The sequence below is a fragment of the Microtus ochrogaster genome, linkage group LG3 (genome assembly GCF_000317375.1).
Source record: "Microtus ochrogaster isolate Prairie Vole_2 linkage group LG3, MicOch1.0, whole genome shotgun sequence".
In the NCBI taxonomy this organism is placed as follows: domain Eukaryota; kingdom Metazoa; phylum Chordata; class Mammalia; order Rodentia; family Cricetidae; genus Microtus; species Microtus ochrogaster.
Genome location: NC_022029.1, coordinates 17607578 through 17629610, shown reverse-complemented (window position 1 = coordinate 17629610; position 22033 = coordinate 17607578). Strand labels below are relative to the sequence as shown.

General features: G+C 42.2%; 1 protein-coding gene across 4 annotated transcripts in view; it reads right to left on the bottom strand.

Annotated features, from left to right (window-relative positions):
• The window catches only part of Wdr35 (WD repeat domain 35), a 57034-nt gene extending 38525 nt beyond the window's left edge, over positions 1-18509 (bottom strand). For 3 of the 4 annotated variants that reach the window (XM_005360591.3, XM_026785962.1, XM_005360592.3), the window contains exons 1-10: positions 18366-18509; positions 17475-17592; positions 15219-15290; positions 13260-13352; positions 10376-10504; positions 8609-8742; positions 6002-6167; positions 5722-5867; positions 4457-4582; positions 1563-1748 (exon numbers count right to left, since the gene is read on the bottom strand). In XM_005360591.3, coding sequence (XP_005360648.1) covers positions 1563-1748; positions 4457-4582; positions 5722-5867; positions 6002-6167; positions 8609-8742; positions 10376-10504; positions 13260-13352; positions 15219-15290; positions 17475-17592; positions 18366-18389 — 1194 coding nt within the window. In that variant the 5' untranslated portion in view covers positions 18390-18509. The remainder of the gene's footprint in view (positions 1-1562; positions 1749-4456; positions 4583-5721; positions 5868-6001; positions 6168-8608; positions 8743-10375; positions 10505-13259; positions 13353-15218; positions 15291-17474; positions 17593-18365) is intronic. The other variant, XM_026785963.1, reaches the window with a different exon arrangement.
• Between the last annotated feature and the right edge of the window lie 3524 nt (positions 18510-22033).

Here is a 22033-nt window from a genome sequence, read left to right as displayed (position 1 = left end):
CAGGACAATGCTAACACCTGCCTGACTTTCAGCAGAGTCTGTCCCCATCAGCCATGCTGAGGATTCAGCACAGAAATTCCTTTCTAAGATTTACTTGGGGCTTGTAGCTTGTAAGAAGGCTCAGCAAGTGGAAGGGCTTGCTGCCCAGACTGATAACCTAAGTCCACTTCTTTAAACCTCCATGGTGGAAACAGAGAACAGCCTCCTGAAACTTGTCCTCTGACTTCCACAAGTGTGATGAAGGGCAAGAGCACAAACACACTCAAATAAATGTAAAAAGATTTTTTTCTATAACTGTTACGGCTTTTTAGGTTTGTATTTATTATTATTTTTGAGATGATTATATCATTTCTCCCTTCCCTCTAAACCTTCCCATATCCCCTTCCCTGCTTGCTTTCAAATTCCTGGCCTTTACTTTCACCAATTGTTGTTTTATGCATGCATATATTGCATGCATATTTATTTGTTTATTTTACATGTATGGATGCTTTGTCTGCATGTATGTCTGTGCAGTACCCATGGAAGCCAGAAGGGGGCACTGGATCCCCTAGAACTGGAATTAGACTGTTGGCTACCTTGTGGGTGCTGAGAATCTAACCCAGGTCCTCCAGAACAACATCCAGTACGCTTACTTTCACTTTGGTCTACCTGGCGACCAAACCTCACTCCTGGTAAATGGCAACGAGACCACAGCCTGTAGGCTCTGTCTAGAGGAGATCAGGAGACTTGCCTATTCCTATGTCTTTTTGTGGTTGGGGGAGGTTTTGTTTCTTACATCATCTCTGGTCCTCCCAGATTATATTTGCCCAACAAGGTGCCTCAAGTCCTAGGCTTCTTCAGCATTTTCTAACCAGTTGCCTCTAGCCACAGCCCAAGAATGCCGTCCTTAGGTCTGTCAGAGTCACCCCCCTCATCCCCACACTTCGTTGTCAGTACCTATCTTTTCTGACCCCTATGGGTGTACTTATTTGAAAAATACTTGTACTGCTGTTCTAGTGTGTGTCAGGAGAAAACAAAGCCAAATGGAGCTGTCCAAATAATTGCCTTTAATAAAATCTCTGAGCTTTTAAATCATAACCCAGTCAAAGACACTGATTGTCTTCTTTTCAAATACATGCTTTTGAAAGTTCTCAAATTGTTGGCATGCTTACAAAAACACATAACATACTCTTTATTTTATGTTATGATATTAGTTTTAAAGAAACTGTATCTCCAACTAAGAATAGATTTATCAAAGTCAAAAAGCTACCCAAACTCTTTTGTAATTTCATCAGTATTTCTGCTAGACATCTGGATATTCATTTTTCACTTGTGACATGTTTCAGAGGCAAGAGCTCCAGTATGGAAACTGTTAGCATGACCTGCCAATGCCCAGCTGCTAGGAAAAGGAATCAGAGAACACAGAAACATGGATCCAGCTCTCCAAGACAGGTTCAGACAGACGTGGCCAAGAGAGTTAATGTTCTGTCCTTGCCAGTGCCCACACTTGAGGTGGTGGGTAGCTAGAGAGCAGTTCTGCCCATTGCGAACACATCTGTATCTTAAGATGAAGGGGTCCCTACCTGAGGGTGATTTTCATCAGCTTTCGTAGCCAAAATGCAGAAATCGCCACAAGTGGTGATGGAAATGAGACTCTTCACATATTTAATGTATTTCTCATTGTTTTTTGTGTCCCAAAAGACAACACAGTACTCAGGACGATCGGGTCTGGTATACGCATAAACCACAGTATTTGAACAATAGCCCCACTAGGAATGGAGGAAGGGAAGGAACAGAAGTGGGGAGGAAAGAAAAGGAAGATAGATATTTAGTTTGGGAGAGAAAGTCCCATTATTTTATTTTTACTTTAGATTAATGTAACAATTGCTGTATCAGGGCTGAAAAATAGATCCTTCCTTATTACCAAAAAATCTAAAAATCACAATAAAAGACATTTTTAAAAAATGTTCTACAAAAATAAGTTTAGCTTGTCTAACTTTCCTTAAAATTCGCAAATATTAAGCTTCAGTGCTAAAAATTTTCAATAGTTAATTCCTGCTTTAAGGATGGGCCCAGAAAGTGATCAACTGCTATCAAGAGTTTGAATTCTGGGTCTCCAAGACAAAACTCAGAAAGTAGGTACTTTGTCTTTTCCCCATCCATGTATTTTACAGAATGTGTTTACAGTCAAATCCTTCTACATTGTTTATTCAAAACAAAAAGCAGAAGCCCCGCCCCAGCTTTCTGAGTAGTAACCACGTACGGATCTTGTAGTTACAACCATTCATTGACTGTCTGCACCACAGTCCCCACAGGGAACACAACATGCGCACGCACAGCTTTCCCTCCGTCTAACATGCTTGGACATTCATATGGAGTCTTGGGTACATTATACTCATCATCAACACTCTGCTTATATTACTGAAAGTTCGGCCATGTAGAATTTTCATACCACTCACTAACATCAACTTTGACACTAAAAGACTTTAGATTTACGAAAAAGTTAAAAAGGTACAAAGTTTCCAGAAGCCTTCAAACATTTTCCCTGTCGTTAGCATGATACACGGCTGTGATACGTTTGTCCGAGCTAAGAACCCAGCATCACTAGACTCCACAGTCTTCATTAGCTTTCCCTAATGTCCTCTGAGATGCCAGAATCTCATGGTGGCTACATTATACTCGGCTGTCATGTCTCCTGGGATCCTTTGAACTGTGATGATTTCTCGGTCCCCCTGTATTTGATGATCTCAGCTGAAACCAGTGCCCATCAGTTTGGGTCTGTCTGGTATTTTCTCATGCTTACACAGTTACTGGTTTGTAGGAAGACCAGAACTGAACATGCCTGCTCCTCTCGCGTCACATGAAGGTTTATGATCCCCACACGACATCACTGAGGGTGTTAACCCTCATCACTTGGCCAGAGAGTGCTTTCCCAGGCTTTGCCACTGAACAGCTCCCTTCTTTTCCTTTTCTAAGCTATGAGGATGGGAGGCTCCACCTCTAAGAGAGGCAGTATGCAATCTGGAATACTTCTGTAAGAAAAATCTATTTTCTTCCATTTATTCTACTCAAACACAGTGCTGTGTGCACTGTGTGTGCTGTGTACACTGTGTGTGCTGTGTGCACTGTGCTGTGTATGCTGTGCTTTGTGTACTGTGTGTGCTGTGCTGTGTGTGCTGTGCTGTGTTGTATGTGCTGTTTGTGTTGTGCTGTGTGTACTGTGTATGTTGTGTTGTGTGTGCTGTGCTGTGTGTGCTGTATTGCTGTGCTGTATGTGCTATATGCTGTGCTGTGTGTGCTGTGCTGTGTGTATTGTGTGTGTTGTGTGTGCTGTACTGCACTGTGCTATGTGTACTGTGTGTACTGGGCATACTGTACTGTGTTATTCTGTGCTATGTGTACTTTGCTGTGCTGTGCTGTTTGTACTGTATGTTCTGTGTGTGCTGTGTGTACTTTGTGTACTGTGTGTGCTGTGTATACTGTGTGTGTTGGTGTTGTGTGCTCTGTGTGCTGTGCTACACTGATCAAACCCCAAGGTCTTATGCATATGCTTGCCCTCTAAGCCACATTTTCATCACCTCTGACCCTTTGAGGTTTTTTTTTAATAGACTCTCACTATATAACCCAGGTTGCCTTCAAACTCCCACTTCCTCTTCCTGCGTCTCCCAAGAGATGATATTATAGACATGATCTTATATTGCTTAATATTTTTCATAAGAAATAAATTATCCCAAGAGCTGGAGAGATGGCTCAGAGGTTAAGAGCACTGGCTGTTCTTTCAGAGGTCTTGAGTTCAATTCCCAGCAACCAAATGGTGGCTCATAACCATCTATAATGAGATCTGGTGCCCTCTGTTGGCCTATAGACATACAAGCAAGCAGAATACTGTATGCATAATAAATAAATAAATCCTTAAAAAAATAAAAATAAAATAAATTATCCCAAGCTTGTTTCAGATGGTATATTATTTATCTCACTTTCTCCTCTGATCCACTCTGCCCTTCTCCACTCTGTCTGGAGGGTGATTATTGTGAACTCCATCACATGGGCTCCCTTGCTGGAAAGTTCCTTTGGGGTGACCATCAGAAGGCACCAGAAAGGAGAAGAGGAGGAATGTCTAGCCCCCAGTCCCCATCTGACAGCAATGACCCGGCTCATGGGTTCTGGGAACACTCTTCCCCTATTGATCCCTGAGCCCATGGAGATACCATCTGGTTCTGCGTTATCTCCTTCGCTGTTCCCTTTCATCTTGGTCATACCCTGGAATCAGCCTTTCAATTACTGCCGTGAGTGGCCAACTGTTTCCACCGAGGTCTTGATTCTTAAAGTCATTTTAACTGTATGCGGTATTCGGGAAAAGTTGTTATTTACTAATTTTAAGAGCTTCAGACAGAAAAGCCGCCTTTCTACTAGTTTCTTACTTAAAAAGCTGCAATGGATTTAGCTTTTTAAAAAGTTTTATAACTGCTCTTCATACCTTATAGTCAGGTCGAATATTTGCAAAATATATAAAGGAGTCAACAGCTAGAGCAATCTTCAGTCCGCCTCCTTCCCAGGACAGCGAGCACATCTGCTTTCCCGGGACTTTCAAAGTACCCAGGTGCTGGGGAAAAACGAAATGTAAAGTTATAGTGAACAGATTACTACTCGAGTGTGCCAATGCGGCTACAGAATATTCTAAAAATTACATGTATTAATAACACCACTGAGAAGGATAACACATATTTATGAAAACAATGCTGGCATTTTAGTATTTATCATTTGTGACTTATTAAGATAGATTTTTTAACAAATAAATCATCATGCCAGGTGTAATGGTGTATGCCTTTAATCCCAGCACTCAGAAGGCAAAGGCAGGTGGATCTCTGTTCGAAGTTAGCCTGGTCTACAAAGCGAGTTCCAGGATAGCCAGGGCTACATACTGAAGCCCTGTCTCGAAAAACAAAAAACAAACAAACAAAACCAAAAACAAAAACTTTTCAATTAAAACTATGAACCTAAAATACTAATAAAGTCAATGATTAGAAAGAGACATTTATTTGGCTCACAAAGAGAATATTCTAATTTAGCTATTACATGGTGATGGAGGAAGGTCATTGGTTGATTAAATAAAGAAGCTGCTTGACCTGATAGGTTAGAACGTAGGTGGGCGGAAGAGGAAGTGAGGTCAGAGACTCGACAGCTCTCCTCTCGGGGGGCAGACGCCTCAGAGAGACACGATACTCCACTCTAGCGGGCAGAGGCGAGAGCTCTGCTCTCTGAGGCACACGCGATGAAGCTCCGACCCAGGATGGACGTAGGCTAGAAACTCCCGGTAAGCGCACCTTGGGGTGCGACACACATGATTGGAAATGGGTTAGTCCAGGTGCGAGAGTTAGCCGAGAAAAGGGCTAGAGCTAAAGAGCCAAGCAGTGTTTAAATGAATACAGTGTCCGTGTAATTATTTCGGGGCATAAGCTAGCCGAGCGGGCGGCTGGGGCGTTGGGGATGGAGCCCTGCCACTCCTATTACTACAACATGGCAATTTCCTACATCAAACACGTAGGTTTCTAAACATACAGATTATAAGGTAGTAACTATATTAAAGACCTAGAAGATACTATTCAGACACACACTTGACATCTGGAGGCTGCCACTCAAAAGTCCCTAAAAGGAAGCATAGCAAGCTGTACTTTCTGTTCATTTCCCCCACTTACTGCTGCACCTGTTTTAAACGGGAAGGTAAGTCTGAGGCACATTTACCTCACCAAATGGCGTGTAAAACTGCACAATGTTGACGTCCTTGTCCTGCGTGACTACTTTCTGAGAGCCTGCCACAGCTAGCACACTGCCAATGTGGTTCCACTGGATACCAACCACATACATGCCCGTATCAATCAAAATCGGGTCTAGAAAAAAAAATAAATAAAATAAAGGACAAATGTGGCAACTGGGGTCACACTTAGCCTAGGAAACTTTATAATCATAAGAATAATTTTTAAAAATATTTTTAAACTTCTCCAACTTAAAAAAAATTACTTACTTTGGTCATTCTCGTGTCTCATTATTTGACATCTCCCATTGTCAAAACAAATTGCCAGGCATGGGCAATCCGGCTCCACATAGCCCTCTGTGCCATGGTACCAGTGAATCCCAGCAATACTGATTGCTCCAGTGACATTCACCAAACAATTCAATTTCATTTTCATCTAGGTAGAAGTGATTAGCTTAGGCTTAATAACTGCATTTTAAAATATGTAATTTAATCTACAGAAGTATTGAAGGAAAAATAATGAAAATAAGATGTGAAATCTGGCCATAAATGCAAGCTTTGTGACTTACTGGGTCACCAAACCTAGACAAACTACTCACCTGACTCTCCATTTTTTCCCATGCATAAAATAAGAACAGAAACACACAGAGATGAGCGCGGTGAGGCTGAGGCAGAAAAGATCTCAAATTTGAGGTCAACCTGGGCTACATAGCAAATACAAGGTCAGTCTCAATAATATAGGAGACCTAAGCTCAAAACATGTTTTTAAAAATCTACACTAATATTTAAAGCTTTTTAATAAGATTAAAATGATAGTATAAGATCATGAGTTCAAAACCAGAGACTATGTGGTGAGATGATCATTCACAGAAAAAAAGATAAGGAAAGGAGAGGGGAGGGGAGGGGAAGAAAAAGAGAGAAAGAGAGAAAGAAAGAAAGAAAGAAAGAAAGAAAGAAAGAAAGAAAGAAAGAGAGAGAGAAAGAAAGAAAGAGAAGGAAGGAAGGAAGGAAGGAAGGAAGGAAGGAAGGAAGGAAGGAAGGAAGGAAAGGGGGAGGGAAGGACAGAGGGAGGGAGGAAGGGAGGGAAGAAAGTTGAAGCATCTACAGTCTAAAATGGGGCAACAGAGAGGGATGGAAGCCAGCACCAGGAATGGCCCATCCCACATCAATGAACACAACCAATCCCTCACAGACACCCTCAGAGGCTAACCTCAGTCTCTGTAATTCCTCTCCAGAATGTCCTGAGCTTTGTCTCCGATGTGAATCTAAGGTCATTCCAGGTTGACAATCAACACTAACCTATTGTGGGACTCCATTCAGCCAATTAGCTTTTGGGGACCAGCCTTTTGGGTGTAGTCTGCATAGACCAGGGTTCAATTCCCTGAAGGGGAGCCAGAACAGCAGCGTGGGCACACTTTCTCTTGTAGCTTATCATTGGAACGTAGCAACTCAGACCATGCCCAAAGGGCCAGTCCTGCAACAGCTAATTGGCTGAATGGATTCCCACACACTAACCATTCTACCTAAAGCTAACTTGCTTTTACCTTCTTCCTAGAAACTGATTTTTATCCCTTATGCAGTAAATCAGTTACCATTCTTTTAGCAAACAGGTTCTGGCTACTACAAAAATATCTGTGGTATCCTACTGATGTGGGATTCCCCTCTGTATGATGTGAATACCATTAATAAAGTTAACAAAGAAGCTGTTTTGAGCCTGTGATAGGGTAAAGCAGAGCTAGGAGGGGAAAACTATTCTAAATGCTCGGAGAAAGAAGGTAGAGTAAGGAGAAGCCATGGAGCCACCACCAGAGACAGAAGCCAGAATCTTGTCGGTAAGCCACAGCCACATGGAGATACACAGATTGATAGAAATGGGTTAAATTGAGATGTAAGAGTTAGCCAATAAGAAGTTAGAGCTAATGGGCCAAGGAGTAATTTAATTAATACAGTTTCTATATGGTTATTTCAGGGCTGAGCAGCCGGGAACAGTCTCCTACAACATCCTGCATATAAACATTGATTTAAGCACCAGAAGCCTTTAAAAAAAAAAAACTTAACACAGCGTCTCATCCTACTCATTACCCTTCAGCACCAATGCACTGTCATCTTGTCCCATCCAGCAACAGGAAATCAGGACTAAAGTCTACACTCTGCTATGTTAATTCGCCTTACAGGAACTGCACTTGGGCTAGGAATGTAGCTTAGTAGAAAAGAATGCCCGCTTACCATTCAAGAAGCCTTGTGTTATAGCCAATGTCTGCAAAAGACTGAGCATGGTGAAGGGTGCTCCTATAAACCAGAGAACTCAGGAGGTGGAGGCAGGACAATCCAAATTTCAGCGATGCAACAAACCCCAACCTGGTCTACGTAAGACCCTCTCAAAACAACAGCGACTCGCCCCACCCTGCCCTAGCCACTGTCCTATGGCTGAGAGGAGGCACCACGACCAAAGCAGCTCTTATGGTCATCATGGCCGGAAGCAGATAGGCATGGTACTGGAGCTAAGAGTTTTACATCCTGATCCCTAGGCACCAGGCAGAGGGAGACACACTAGGCTTGGAAACCTCAAAGTTCATTCCCAGTGACACACCTCCTCCAACAAGGCCACATTTCCTGATCTTTCCCAAAGAGTTCCACTCCCTGGCGACTAAGCATTTAAACAGATGAGTCTGTGGGGGCCAGCCCCTTTCTCGGCACCACACACACTCAAGAAAATCTAGGATTTGTCTTTTAATTTTTAAAATTATTTAACGATTAGAAAACTAAAACTGAAGAAAAATTCTATATATTGTAACTATCGTAAGAGCATGCATATATAAATGACATAAAATAACCATATAAAATTATACTAATAGAATAATGAATATATATACTTACAATAAAATTTCCTTGATTATCATAAATATGTATTTCTCCATTTGCCATTCCAAAAAGTAAGATTTTACTGTCTGCAGACCAGGTCACATGGCACAGCTGTAAACCTTTCAGGTCTTTTCCCCAAATCCGATTCCCTATGACAAAACACAGCCTTGGTTACCGCAAGCTCAGAGCCGTGATCTTCCAACCCCACTTTGGAATCTTGGTTTCCTTAAGGAGTTCTCATTTTCCTCACTGCCGTCAGCCATGCAGCCATTCAATTTATTTGTTCAAGGGATATTTATTGGCACTTCTAAAAGCGAGATACCACCGAGACCTTAGACAGCAGCGGTGTTTCAAACTCTCTGCCATCTCTTCTAAACTCCCAGGCAGGGAGGGCCTAACTCCTAGCTATGAAATCAGCCGGCTACTCTAGGCAGAAATGCGAGTCTTCAAAAGCACATCTTCATCGGCTAGCATCCCCAAGCACTGAGAGCTAAGAGAACTCAACCTGGTTCCCTTTCTGCTTGTGCCGACACAATGAGAAGGGAGCTCCTTAGATGGGCTTCTCTGCGGCCGATTTTTCCACCTGGGCCGTCAACCCTTCCCGGGTTTACAAACATCTCCCTCTAGTTTACCCTCATTTCTCTCTTCTCCTTTCAATTTTCTCTCCGATCCTTCTTACAAATTTTTAAATGTGCGTCAAACTCCTAATTATCTCACATAAAATGAATGAAACAAAAAGCCCTTCCTTCAACCCTCCACTTCCTCTCTACTACGGCCCGATTCCTACCAACCCCTCCCAGCCACAGTGTTTACTATTTACGGAGTACCTCCAGATTCCCTTCCTAAGAGTCCTGTGCTCCACACCTCCACTGAGGCCTCCAGTACAGGAGGCCATGACTGCCTGTTGCTGAAGGCAACAGGCAATGAATGGGTCTTATTCTCAGCTTTCCATGTCTTTTGGACCACACCCTTCCTTTTTGATAGTCTTTACTTCCATGGGCCTTTGTCTCCCAGACGTCTATTTTCAGTGTCTTGGGTGAAATTGTTTTTCCAAGCTATTCCTTAGCCTTGAGACATTCTACTCATCTACCTGTGGCTAATGAATGCATCAGCATGCATCCCCTCCTCCAGGAAGCCCTCCCTGATCTCTCCCTATCTGTGTGTGGTGATTTTCCACAGGTTCATGAATGCTCCCTGTTGTAGCGCTCACCGCTGATGCGTGACTGCCTGTTTTCCTATGATCACTTCTGATCTAGGTCAGGAATGCGTCTCCCAGCTGTGCCATTAATTCCCAAACGACAGCAACTGCTTTCAAGGCTCAGCAGCATTGGACTACTCCAATAACCACACACAAATAAATAAATGAATGAAAATTATTTTAAAACAATTTCCATAAGAATTTTTTTATATTAAAACCAAGTTGCAGGCTCACAGAAGACCCAGTGTTATGTATGTACTATAATTTGAAAGGAAGTGACGTTAAGGCTAGAAAATATGCCAACGGCATGCTGTTCAGCTGAAAGGAGAGATTTCTGTAATTTTATCCCTCTGAAACTAAAATCTACATTTCTATACACTCTAACTTATTGAAGATCATATTTAAAATGATACTGGGAAATTAATCTGCCCGCTTTCCATATCACTGCAGGACACTGAAACAATAAACTTGTCCTGAAAATCAAGGCGAGTAGTTAGAGCCGCACGGTGGTTCCTAATGTCACCAGGTAATAGAACAGGTGCTTTCTTCTTCAGAGTCTATTTCCCAATCAGTGGCTGCATTACCGTCCACGGAGCCGACTATCACAGCTCCGTCTTCATACACAATGCAGATCTTCTGGCCGTCAGCGTTCCAGCTCATACTGCGAACCACCGACTTATTGCGGTTGTTGATCATCTCCTCATACCAAGAGCCTGTGTTGTCAAGTCAAAAAAAAAAAAAAAAACCTACAAGTCAAAACCTGCATACTTAGCGGGCCAGACATGGTGACACACATCTCTTGGCACGTGGGAGGGAGAGGCAGAAGGATTTCTGAGTTTGAGGCCAGCCTGGTCTAAAAAGTAAGTTTCAGGACAGCCAGGGCTACACTGTCTTGAAACACTGCCTTGAAAAATCAAAGGGAGAAAAAAAACTTTCACATTTATCCTTTGGTACTTAAGGGTTGATAATATTTTCTGGGTATTATCCTGTATACCATTAATCCCAGAATTTCGGAGGCTGAGGCAGGAGGATGAAAAGTTTGAGGCTAGGTTGGGCTACATATAGCAAGACCCTGTTTGAGAAAGAAAAAAGAAAAAGTCGCTAACATTCTAAGAATTCACTGTTGGATAAATTATTGTAAAGGTGTCTATAACGTAAGGCATTTAACTTTAAAGTGTTCAAACCCACCGTGAACAAAACTAAAAGTTTGATTAGGTATTTTTCCTAATTACTCCAAAATTATCATAGAAAATACAACAAATATTCATCTTTTAATTTTTATTTCTCTCTTCTTGTCAGTTAAGAAAATGAAATTACAGGGGCTGGAGAGATGGTTCAGCAGTTAAGAGCACTAACTGCTCTTTCAGAGGACCCGGGTTCAATCCCCAGCATCCACATGGCAGCTCACAACTGCCTGTAACCTTAGTTCCAGGGGATCTGACCCCCTCACAGACAGACATGTAGGAAAAACAATTATGCACATAAACTAAATAATTTTTAAAAAAGAAAATGAAATTTCATTTGCTTTTTCAGGTTTAAAATAGCTGATTTTTTGAAAGCTCAGATTTTCCCATGAATGATAAATTTCAGACAGTGAGGGAAAAAGTAACAATAACAGCTTTACACATATGCATGAGCTCTCTATGAGTCATCATTAATTATGATTAAAATAAAAGCATATTCCATTAAAACATGTAGACTATTATTTTAAAACTCTAAGCCTTCTTTTGGGCTTTTGGTTTTTTTGTTTGTTTGTGTTTTTTGGGGTTTTTTGGGGGGGGGGGTTGGGGATTTTTTTTGTTTGTTTGTTTGGTTTTTCAAGACAGGGTTTCTCTGTAGCTTTGGAGCCTGTCCTGGAACTAGCTCTTGTAGACCAGGCTGGCCTCGAACTCACAGAGATCCGCCTGCCTCTGCCTTCCGAGTACTGGGATTAAAGGCATGTGCCACCACCGCCCAGCCTGCTTTTAAAATTGTTTTCACATGACTTCAGAGAGATAGCTCAACAGGTAAGGGTGCTTGCCACCAAGGCTGAGGACCAGTGTTCCATCCCTGGAATTCACACAGCAGGACAGAGTGACTTTCGAAAGCGATCTTTCATCGCAGCACATACATTGTATCATGTTGTGCCTACACACACAGCACACAATTCAAAGTGAAGCTCAAGCAAAACCTACTGTAGTAATGAATTCGTAAGTGGGAGGCTGGAGAGATGACTCAGCAGTTACAAGCATGTACAGCTGCTCTTCTAGAGGACCCAAGTTCAAGTCCCAGCACCCAGGCTAGGTAGTTCACAACCACCTAGACCTCCAACTCCAGAGGGACCTGACACCTACTCTCACGAGCACACGCTCCCACCCAGTGGGCACATGCACATAATTAAAAGTAAATATTTAATAATAATTTATAGAAGGGATGTCCTGAATCTTTTTACAACTGTACATATTTAACTAAGCCTTTCCTAGTCTCCAAAAGAATAAGTACTGAGCTGTTTTTCCAGTAATAGAGACCCATCTAAGTTAATCCTTCTCTTCCTCTCCCATCCCCTAACCCCTAACCTCCATGCGCCCCACCCCATCCTCCTCCACTGGAGTTCTCTCTGAGACAAGAGGTAGAAACTGAGTCATTCATCAGAGATGAGAGGAATTGAATCCACAAAAGAAAAAAAAAAAAGCTAACAGGCTCAATACAGGAAATACAATAAAGGCAGTCTTGTCTTTGACTTCTTCATAAATGTGTTTTTATCTAATACTAACTCCAGCTAACCACACAGGCATAACTCCTATTGGAAACGAGGGGGAGGAATTGCTTCATATGGAAACTATTCTAAGTGTCTCGGCTCATTGTGGCCATGTCAGCAGTCACCTGATTCATTTTCCTAACACAGGGTCACAGATCAAAGGAACAGGATGAACTCTTTCTGCTGGTTACAAGTCTATTTCAGAGATATTATTTCCCCATCCAAATGCTGTTCAGACTCTGCTTTGTGAACGATCAAAGCAGCCCTCCTGAGCCAGCGAGATGGCTCAGAGGGTAAAGGTGCTTGCTGTCTAGGCTGGCGACCTTAGCTCAATGCTGGGGTCCCCCATGCTAAAGAGAATCAACTCCCACAAATTGTTCTCCAAGCGCCACATGTGTGCACATGTGCATGCTCACACGTATACACAAATGAGAGATATATAAAGTGTAATTTTAAAAAATGTAAGCAGCTCTCACAGGCTAGAGATGTGACCCGGTGGATAAGGGCATTTGCTGCTCTTGCAGAGGGCCAGAGTTCAGTCCCCAGCACGCACAGCAGGCAGTTCACAACAGCCAGTAACTCCAGCTTCAGGAGATCTAACATCCTCTTCTGACCTCCAAGGGTAACCATACACAAGTGTGCATACACACACACACGAGCGTGCATACACTCACACAAATGTGCATACACACAACAGTAAAATAATTTTTCAAGCATCTCTCCTAATATACCTTTATACAACATCCAGACAATGATAAGCCCATTCTGATCACTGGTAGTCAACTTCTGATACTGTTCATTCCATGTTACAACTTGAACAGCACCTAGAACATTAAAATAACAATTCAGAAACTAAAATGTCTATAATTCATTTCAAGTTTGTACCTTTGTGTAAATGAAAACCAAGAGGATGTCAATATACTAGCGTACAGTCAGTCTTTAGTATTAAGTAAGATATAAATATAAAAATATTCATGTGTTGCAGTTGCTGATATTACTGTCTGCAACAATGCAAATATTCTTTCATATGTACCCATCTCACACCTCCAAAGGCCTCTCTCCCAGCTGACAGAACTGCCATAGAGCACCTGTGGAGCAGACAGAGGCATCATCACCAAACTGGCCTAAAAGCATAAAACGTCATAAGGATACCTTTGGGGTATTTTGTTTGCTCTTGGTTGGTCTGCCCCATATTTTATTTCTCTTTTCCTTCCATCCCAGTTTCCATTCTGTTCCACACTCCTGGGTACAGCTTCAGCCTCTGTGTCTGATCTAAGAGGGCCTTCTGCATTTGTGTTGATTTCATTGGTTGAATAAAGAAGCTGCCTTAGCCTTTTGATAGGGCAGCCCTTAGGTGGGTGAAGTAGACAGAACAGAATTCTGGGAGGAAGAAGGCAGGCAGAGAGCCACCCGCCATGAAGCTGCCAGGTCAGACAAGCTGAATATTTCCCGGTAAGCCACAGCCTCGTGGTGACATACAGATCTTTAGAAATGGGTTGAATCAAGAAGTGAGAATTAGCCAATAAGAGGCTAGAACTAATGAGCCAGGCAGCAATTTAATTAATACAGATCTCCATGTGATTATTTCGGGCATAAGCTAGCTGGGTGGCTGGGAGGACAAGCAGCCCGCCAGCCACCAGCGGCGGAACACAGCCCACCACCGGACACAGCCCGCCGCTCCACCTACAATATGTGTCAGTGGTTTTCAGCCTGTGGATGGCAACCCCTTTAGAGGTCAAACACCATTTCACAGGGTCACATATCAGATATCCTGCACATCAGATGTTTACATCACAATTCAAAACAGTAGCAAAATTGCAGCTATGAAGTAGCAACAAAAATAATCTATGACTGGGGGTCACGGTCACCACAACATAAGGAACTGTATTAGAGGGTTACAGTGCTAGGAAGATTGGGAACCACTGCTCTATGTTCTCCAAATGACTGGTTCCATTTTCTTATCCCTAAACACTTTAGTGTGTATTTCCTAATGATATTCCCTTTACAACCCACATTACAAATTAAGAAATTAACACTGGAGAGACACCATCTAATACAGCCCATTTAAACATCATCAGCTCTCTAGAAACTGTCCTGAATAGGACTTTCCTTCTCACGCTAGGGTCTTCCAAGGCTTTTCAGGTATTATATTCTTTTTTTTTATGTTTATTTATTTATTTATTATGTATACAATATTCCGTCTGTGTGTATGCCTGCAGGCCAGAAGAGGGCACCAGACCTCATTACAGATGGTTGTAAGCCACCATGTGGTTGCTGGGAATTGAACTCAAGACCTTTGGAAGAGCAGGCAATGTTCTTAACCTCTGAGCCATCTCTCCAGCCCCCAGGTATTACATTCTTTTAGTCTCCTTAAAGTTAGAATCACAGCACAGATCCTTCAAGAGAATAATATACATTTAAAAACCCACAGATAAATAACACAAGTTTGTAATGTATAAACTAAGAGCCAGGTGGTTTTTTTTTCAGGTTTATCAGAGTTGATATTTAATTTCTGTCAAAATGAGTTATTCTGGAACATGATTCAATAAAAATGATTACTTCAATACTATTATTGTCCAAATAATAGTATTTGATTAAATATATATTTTAACATATACATTAAGTAGATGATGACATAGATGTCTAAATGCTGTTCAAACATGACAAAATTAAAAAGTTAAATTACTTACCACTATGCCCTTCAAGATTCTGGTTCATGGAAAGGTTGCTAGGGGCTGCGAGGCCCCTCAATTTTGAGTCATCTAAAACAAACAAGCAAAAAAGCCTATAGTTAAATATATAAAAGGAAACGATTACAAGATTTTAACATATCGTGGGTTATGAGAAGGATATGGATCCGTGAGATATTTTGTTTTAGATGAGCTATGACACAATAATCACAAAGTCACAACTTCAGAACAATTCAGAGCTTGGTACACAGTACATATGCAATATCTGATGATTGCTACTGGCGGGTCTGTTGGGTGTCTACTGTTACTATTAAGTATAATACAATGGCACAGTTACAACGGCCCAACCATATTTCTTATATCTGTCTCTTAACACTATCCACCATGATTATTAAACTACAAAACCAACACTTTTCTTCATTCCCAAACTTCCTAAGAATCTGCTTCCCAGCTTTCTCACTAAGTTCATGGATTGCTCTGGTTCCCACATGCTAACTGCAGCTCATCAAAAGTTCAGTCATAAAACAAAGGTGCTGGTGGTGGTGGTGGTGGCGGTGGTGATAGTGTTTCATTGAAGCAATGCCTTGCTTCTGTATTTGACCTTAATCTTATAATCCTCCTGCCTCTGCCTCTTATCTGCTAGGTTTACAAAAAAAAGGAAAAGTATTTTGTTTCTTTTCAGCCTTCCCTAAATGAACTTGCAAAGCAGATACAGTCCCCAGCTACTTAGAAAATAGAAGCAAGAAGACAGCTTAGATGGCTTGAGCCTAAGTGTTCAAAGCCAACCTGGGCAACATAAACTTTGTCTCAAAATGATAATAACCCTTTAAGGGTAAACAAAATGAATGCATTTCTTGATATAACTAAAATGTGTTATATATTTTAAGCAGAGTAAATAATGCATACACACATAGTTACATACTTATATATTTAAGAAACAACAGGCAGAAAAAGCACTTTCTTTTCATACACAGTTAAGAAAATCTAAGAACTGCGAGGTCCCAATACGAGTCAGAAGCCAAGCTTTAACTAGTACTGAACATCTGTCTTCCAAATAGACCTCTGCCTTTTGCTGATCATAAGCAGGAGAACAAGTTCAATGCCAGCCTGGTCTACATTTTAAGGCTACACCAGGAGAAACTGCAGGGAGTTAGGGGATCTACCTTTTATTTCACATAATTAAATATAGTACAGCAAAGCTATCGTTCTCCTTTTGGTTAAGTCTATCCAGAAGCCATTTATACAAAAGGCGGAAAACAAGGACTGAAAAGTGAGACAAGCGTCTTTCCAATCTGATCCCTGTCACTTACTAGCCACAAGACCTTGAGCAAATTATTAACTGACCAGGGCTTCAATTTTCTCATCTCAAATACCATCTTCTTAAAACCTTAACGTCAGATTGCCACCCGGAAACATGGCAAATATCCAGTAGATGTGATCTATCCCGCAGTAAGCGCTGTAAGCCAGCGCTCCTAGTACAAAGTACACAGCACTAGCACTACGAGAGATCAAATTTTTATGTCTTCCCAGATCTACTCTGCAGCGTGGAGCCCAGTTCTTATCTCTTCCGTAATCCTTCTGGCCGATGAAGTTGGAGAGATGATGCCATACCAAGCCTAAAATTGTAGCTTAGCCTACTCCCTCTCGTTTTCCGGAAGAGTGAAAATCCAAAGACAATCAGTAGCTTGCTGGAAGTCATTCACCAGTCACGTGACACATCCGTTTCACCTTGCGTCTCTCCGTCTCGATCCCCAAACTACATTAGTACTATCGAGATCCTCGACCTAGAGCCACCGAGATGGCTCGACAGCTATAAGCACTTGCCATACAAGCCAGACAACCTGCGCTCGATCCCCAGATCCCACAGAGGAAGGGGAAAGCCAACTATCGAAAGTTGTCTTCTGACCTCTACCCCACAGGCTGTGGCGCATGCTTATCAACACACATCACACTCACAATAAATAATAAACTTTTTAAGTTTTTTTTTCCAATCTAGAGCAACCCTAGAGAGGTCAAAGACATGCAAAACTGTGATTTCAGAGAACGTGAAAAGGACAGCTTCAGGAAAAACTGTCTGATATTTACATTACACATTCTCTACCCTTTATTGCAAAGGTACTCTGGAAAAAGTCACCACCAAATACTTGAGTTTCTTTTCAGAAGGAGTTAAAACTTCATAATGACAAATCACGGAAGAAATAACAGCAGCCATTTTTTTCTGCCAGCTTCACACATGGACTGGCGACCGTCACTTACCTGTCTGTGTCTCTAACCTCAACACTTTGAGCAATCCATCCTCACCACCACAAGCTATGAAGCCTTGGTCCTTGTTCCAGGATATGCATTTCAGCTTCACGTTGTTGGGAACAGCAATCTGTAACAAGAATCGTAGTGACGCTAGTTGCTTTTCACGATGGAGTTGGGGAGGTCACCAACCAGGAGATGTAGACGGATGAATCTCTTCCAAGAAGAAACCTGCACAAACCTGTTGTGGCCCACGCTGGCAATCCCAACACTTGGGAGACCGAGGCAGGAGAATCTCAAGTTACTTGCCAGCCTGGGCTACACAGCAACACCCTGTCTCAAAAAGGGAAGATGAAAGAGTAACTCCCTGGGGAGGAGGGGAGGAATGAGCTATTATAAAAATGGGTGTGCCCCCCCAAAAGTCACAGGTTCTAGAATTCAGTAAAGAAGTGCACATAAGGGAAGGAGAGTGACTGCCAAGAAAACAAAGCGGGGAGGAGAGGAGGGAATCACCTCACAGATTCAAAACTGCGGGAACTGAGACCTAAGTCCGCATCACTGCTCTGACTCCCTTTCTCTCCACACAACACTTATAATTTCTTTCCTCTGGCGGGCAGCCTGTGGTCATCTATCATCTGGATCAACAAGTGGCCGAGGAAAAACCCACCAGCGACTGGTGGTCACGTTCTGTCACTCAAAAGAGTTTAGGCAGGACAGGAATATGAAAGAATCCTTAAAAAACTAGCTCGGCCAAGGACTATCGGGCTCAAAAACCCACTTGAAGAGATGACAGAGAGATGGAGATGCAGCCAGGAGGCAGCTGTCTGCAGTCCCGGGAGGATGCGGGCACCGGCGGCCGCGGTGATGGAGGTGGCGCGACGGCGGGCCCCCAAGGAAACTCACTTTCTTGCTCAGATAGAAGAACATCGTGGGAACTCGGAGAAGACGACCCTCAGCGGTCAAGGCCCGCAATATCTAACGAGTTCTACACCTCCATTCGCGAGCACCGGCGGCACAGAGAAGCTCCCGTCGCCTGGCAACCGCCGCCACCCAGTCGCATCCGGGGCACTAAGAGAACATCCGGTGTGGCCCTCCAGCCTGGCGCTGGCTGTCGTGCGCCTGCGCGGGCGGTGGATTACTGTGGAATCGGTCTGGGGAGAGGTCGGCGGGTTCTGCACTGCAGTTGGCTCTGTACCTTCTTGGCCAGCTACCGGCTTAGCGCCCTGCCTTCACCCCCATCACCAGCGCCGCTATGCTACACCGCCACGCTACACCTGGACAGGCGCTCGCTTCAGGTGTCAGTATAGGCTAAAGAATGGAGCCCCTTCCCAAAAGGTCTTGAGAAGTCTGTGTTTTCTATCTCAACTCCCACCCCGGCCCAACATCTTTGAAAAGAAAAGTCGCTTTGTTTCATTTGATAGGCTACACCATTGAACAAATAAATGGCCGCGCAGATGTGCATTCTGATGGTTGCTTTCTCCTTTGAGGGAGGGACCTGATGAACCCTCGGAAGCAATTTAGGAGTAGGTGCTATTTTATTTTGCTTTGGAATCTGTCTTAGGGTTTCTATTGCTAGGATGAAACACTGTGACCAAAAAGGAAGTTGGGGAAGAAAGGGTTTATTAGGCTTACACATCCACATGGTACTCCATGACTGAAGGAAGTCAGGATAGGAACTCAAACTGGGCAGCAGACTGGAGCTGATGCAGAGGCCTTGGATGGGTGCTGCTTACTAACTTGCTTCCCATGGCTTGCTCAAACTGCTTTTTTTTTTTTTTTTACAGAACCCAGGACCACCAGCCTAGGGGTGGGCACCACCCACAGTGGGCCTAGGGATGGCACCACCCACATCAATCACTAAAAACTGCCTTACAGCCGGATCTTATGGAGGCATTTTCTCAGTTAAGGTCCTCTCCTTTCCGATCACTCTAGTTAGTGGGTCAAGCTGCCTTAAGACTAGCCAGCAGAGAATACCTAAAACGCCTTACAAACCCCGACAGCCCTTATAAAGGAGGGCGAAGGACCTGTGAGTCATTAACGCTATAATTGCATTGGCGCATACCCTCTCACTTAAAATATTTGAGTTGTCGGGCTTTTTCTGTCTGGAGAGCGATTTTTGTATATTTTTAACTTTTTTAGACGTCGTCTCACGGTGAGTAGGGGTGGAGGCGCACATGTGGAGATCAGAAATTCATACCATATGCCATCTTCTAACCCCCTCCTACGGCGGGATCATCGCTCAATAAACTTGGAACTCACCATTTGGGCTCGACTGCCCAGTCCACGCACTCCAGGACCATTTGCCCCCAACTCCAAATCCTGGGAGTTGAACCACAGCTAACCAGGCTCTTGGAGTTGCTAGGGATCCAAACGCGGGTCCTCCTATCTGCAGCCAGCACTTCATGCGCTGAGCCAATTTCCCATGCCCCCATTGTCGTTTTTGGAAACCTGAATGTTAACAAAGCCCCACCACTCCTGTAGAGTTATTTGGTCTCACTATCTTTTTATTATTTATGGTTTTCTCTTTATCTTAATCTGCAGCTATCAACATTGACTTATGTTGTATAGCATGTGCTTTACGCAGAAGTGTTCATTTCCCCATTGGAGTCTTTCCCCATCCAGAGCACAAAACCTTTGAAGCCTTTGACCTCACGCTGTTGTCTCACCACGTCTACAATGTAAGAGTCCTGGTTGTTTTGCCTTCCGTAGGAAGGCTCCTTAAAAAAACAAACAAACAAAAAACCCTAGAAATATATCCATCATACTATCCAGCCATGACAGTATTGGGTGCATACCCAAAGAATCCAAGACAACACACAACAGAAATGCCTGTACATCCGTATTTAACACATCACCATTCACAATCGACAAGCAGCACAGTCAGACTAGGTGCCCATCAATGGATTAAAAAGGTGGCCATCAAGAAGATAATATCATTTGCAGGAGTGCAAAGAGAACTGGAAATCATGTTAAGTGAAATAAGTCAGGAAGACAAGTATCACGTGGTTTCTCTCGTTTGTCGGGGGCGGGGCAGAGAATAGTAAGGTGAGTTTTAGATAAGAGGAAGAGAAAGAGCAGAAGGAGAATACAAGAGTGGAAACAGGAAATGGAGGTGGGTGTGATCGAAGTTCATTCATTCTGTGTGTGTCTAAAATTGTCAGTGAGGGGCTGGCCGAAGGTGGCTCGTCAGGGAAAGGCACCCATCTCCTGATGACCTGACTTGGGTTCCTCAGACACAGATGCTGGAAGGAGAGAAGTAATTTCAAATGTTAGTCCTTAGACTTCCACATGTGCCCTGTGGCACGGCACAGGTACACCCATAGGCACACACACTCACACTCAAAGGAACACACAAAACTGTATTTAAATATTTCACTGGGTTTATTTAGGAACTTCCTTACCATTTACCCTGAACTGGCTGACATTTTAGGCCTCAAAACAGTGTGAGATGAAATTATGGAGGGCGTATCTTCATCTTGTTCATTCTGTTTCTCACCTGTTACACATTCAAGAATTACTAATTCAGTTCAACACACATACTTTTAATAGAAAGCATAACAAGAGCCACCAAAAGAAATCAGCCATGACATCAGTGTAGAAGGAACTTTATTATATTAAAAACAACACAAACCAAAACAGATCGAATAGCCCAAAGTTTAGAGAATTATTTTATTCCAAAAGTTACAAGTTGCATCTAAAAGTACACATATTAGGTATATTCTGAGTTAAAAAAACTTAGACTTATTACCAACATTTTTTAAAAGATAATATTAGATCTTGATGCTTGTTACACTAGTTTTATAAATACCTAATTTTGTCATCTATATGCTAAAACAAAATGATAGCATTCAAGGTTTTTTTTCCTCCTTGGCAAAAATCTTAGCACCGAAAGTTTATATCCAGTTCTCTTTAGTTGCTCATTTCTATGACATTAATGAATTAAAAGTGTCATGTAGCATTATTTATTTTTATTAATTTTATAAAATTAATTTTATTAATTATTTTTAGATACATGCATTATAATCCCTTGATTGTTTTATATTATCTATTGTATTATACTCCCTTCAATAACATTTCAGCAAAAAAACAAAAGTATTAAAAAACTCTAAATATATTCATCTCGGTTGAATTATTTGAATGTTTTATATATTCATAAAATTTGCACTCTCAATAGTAAGGCTGGTTTGTATTATAAATATGACCAAGAGAAAAGAGATGATGTTTTGTGAATATGCTCACCTTATTAATATAAACATTTAAAACTTATAAGGCTCAATCAGTCAATAACAAAACATTGAATTTTTCACTTTTCGTCTTATTAATGATTTCACAGTCATAGCTTAGAGGCATTAAAGCTCTTTATAAAGGTCTGCACATTTATTTCCTTGAAAACTGATCCTCCAGGAAACCCTCATACTGTTTACTGAATAACAGCCAAGCATTTATAGCGGCAGATTATTATCAGGAACGTCGGACATAAAGTGTATTAAAGAATACATATTGCAGGTACTAAGCACTCCCCATTTCCAGGCGAGAATTTCTGAGCAGTTTGATGATGTACTTGTCCATAT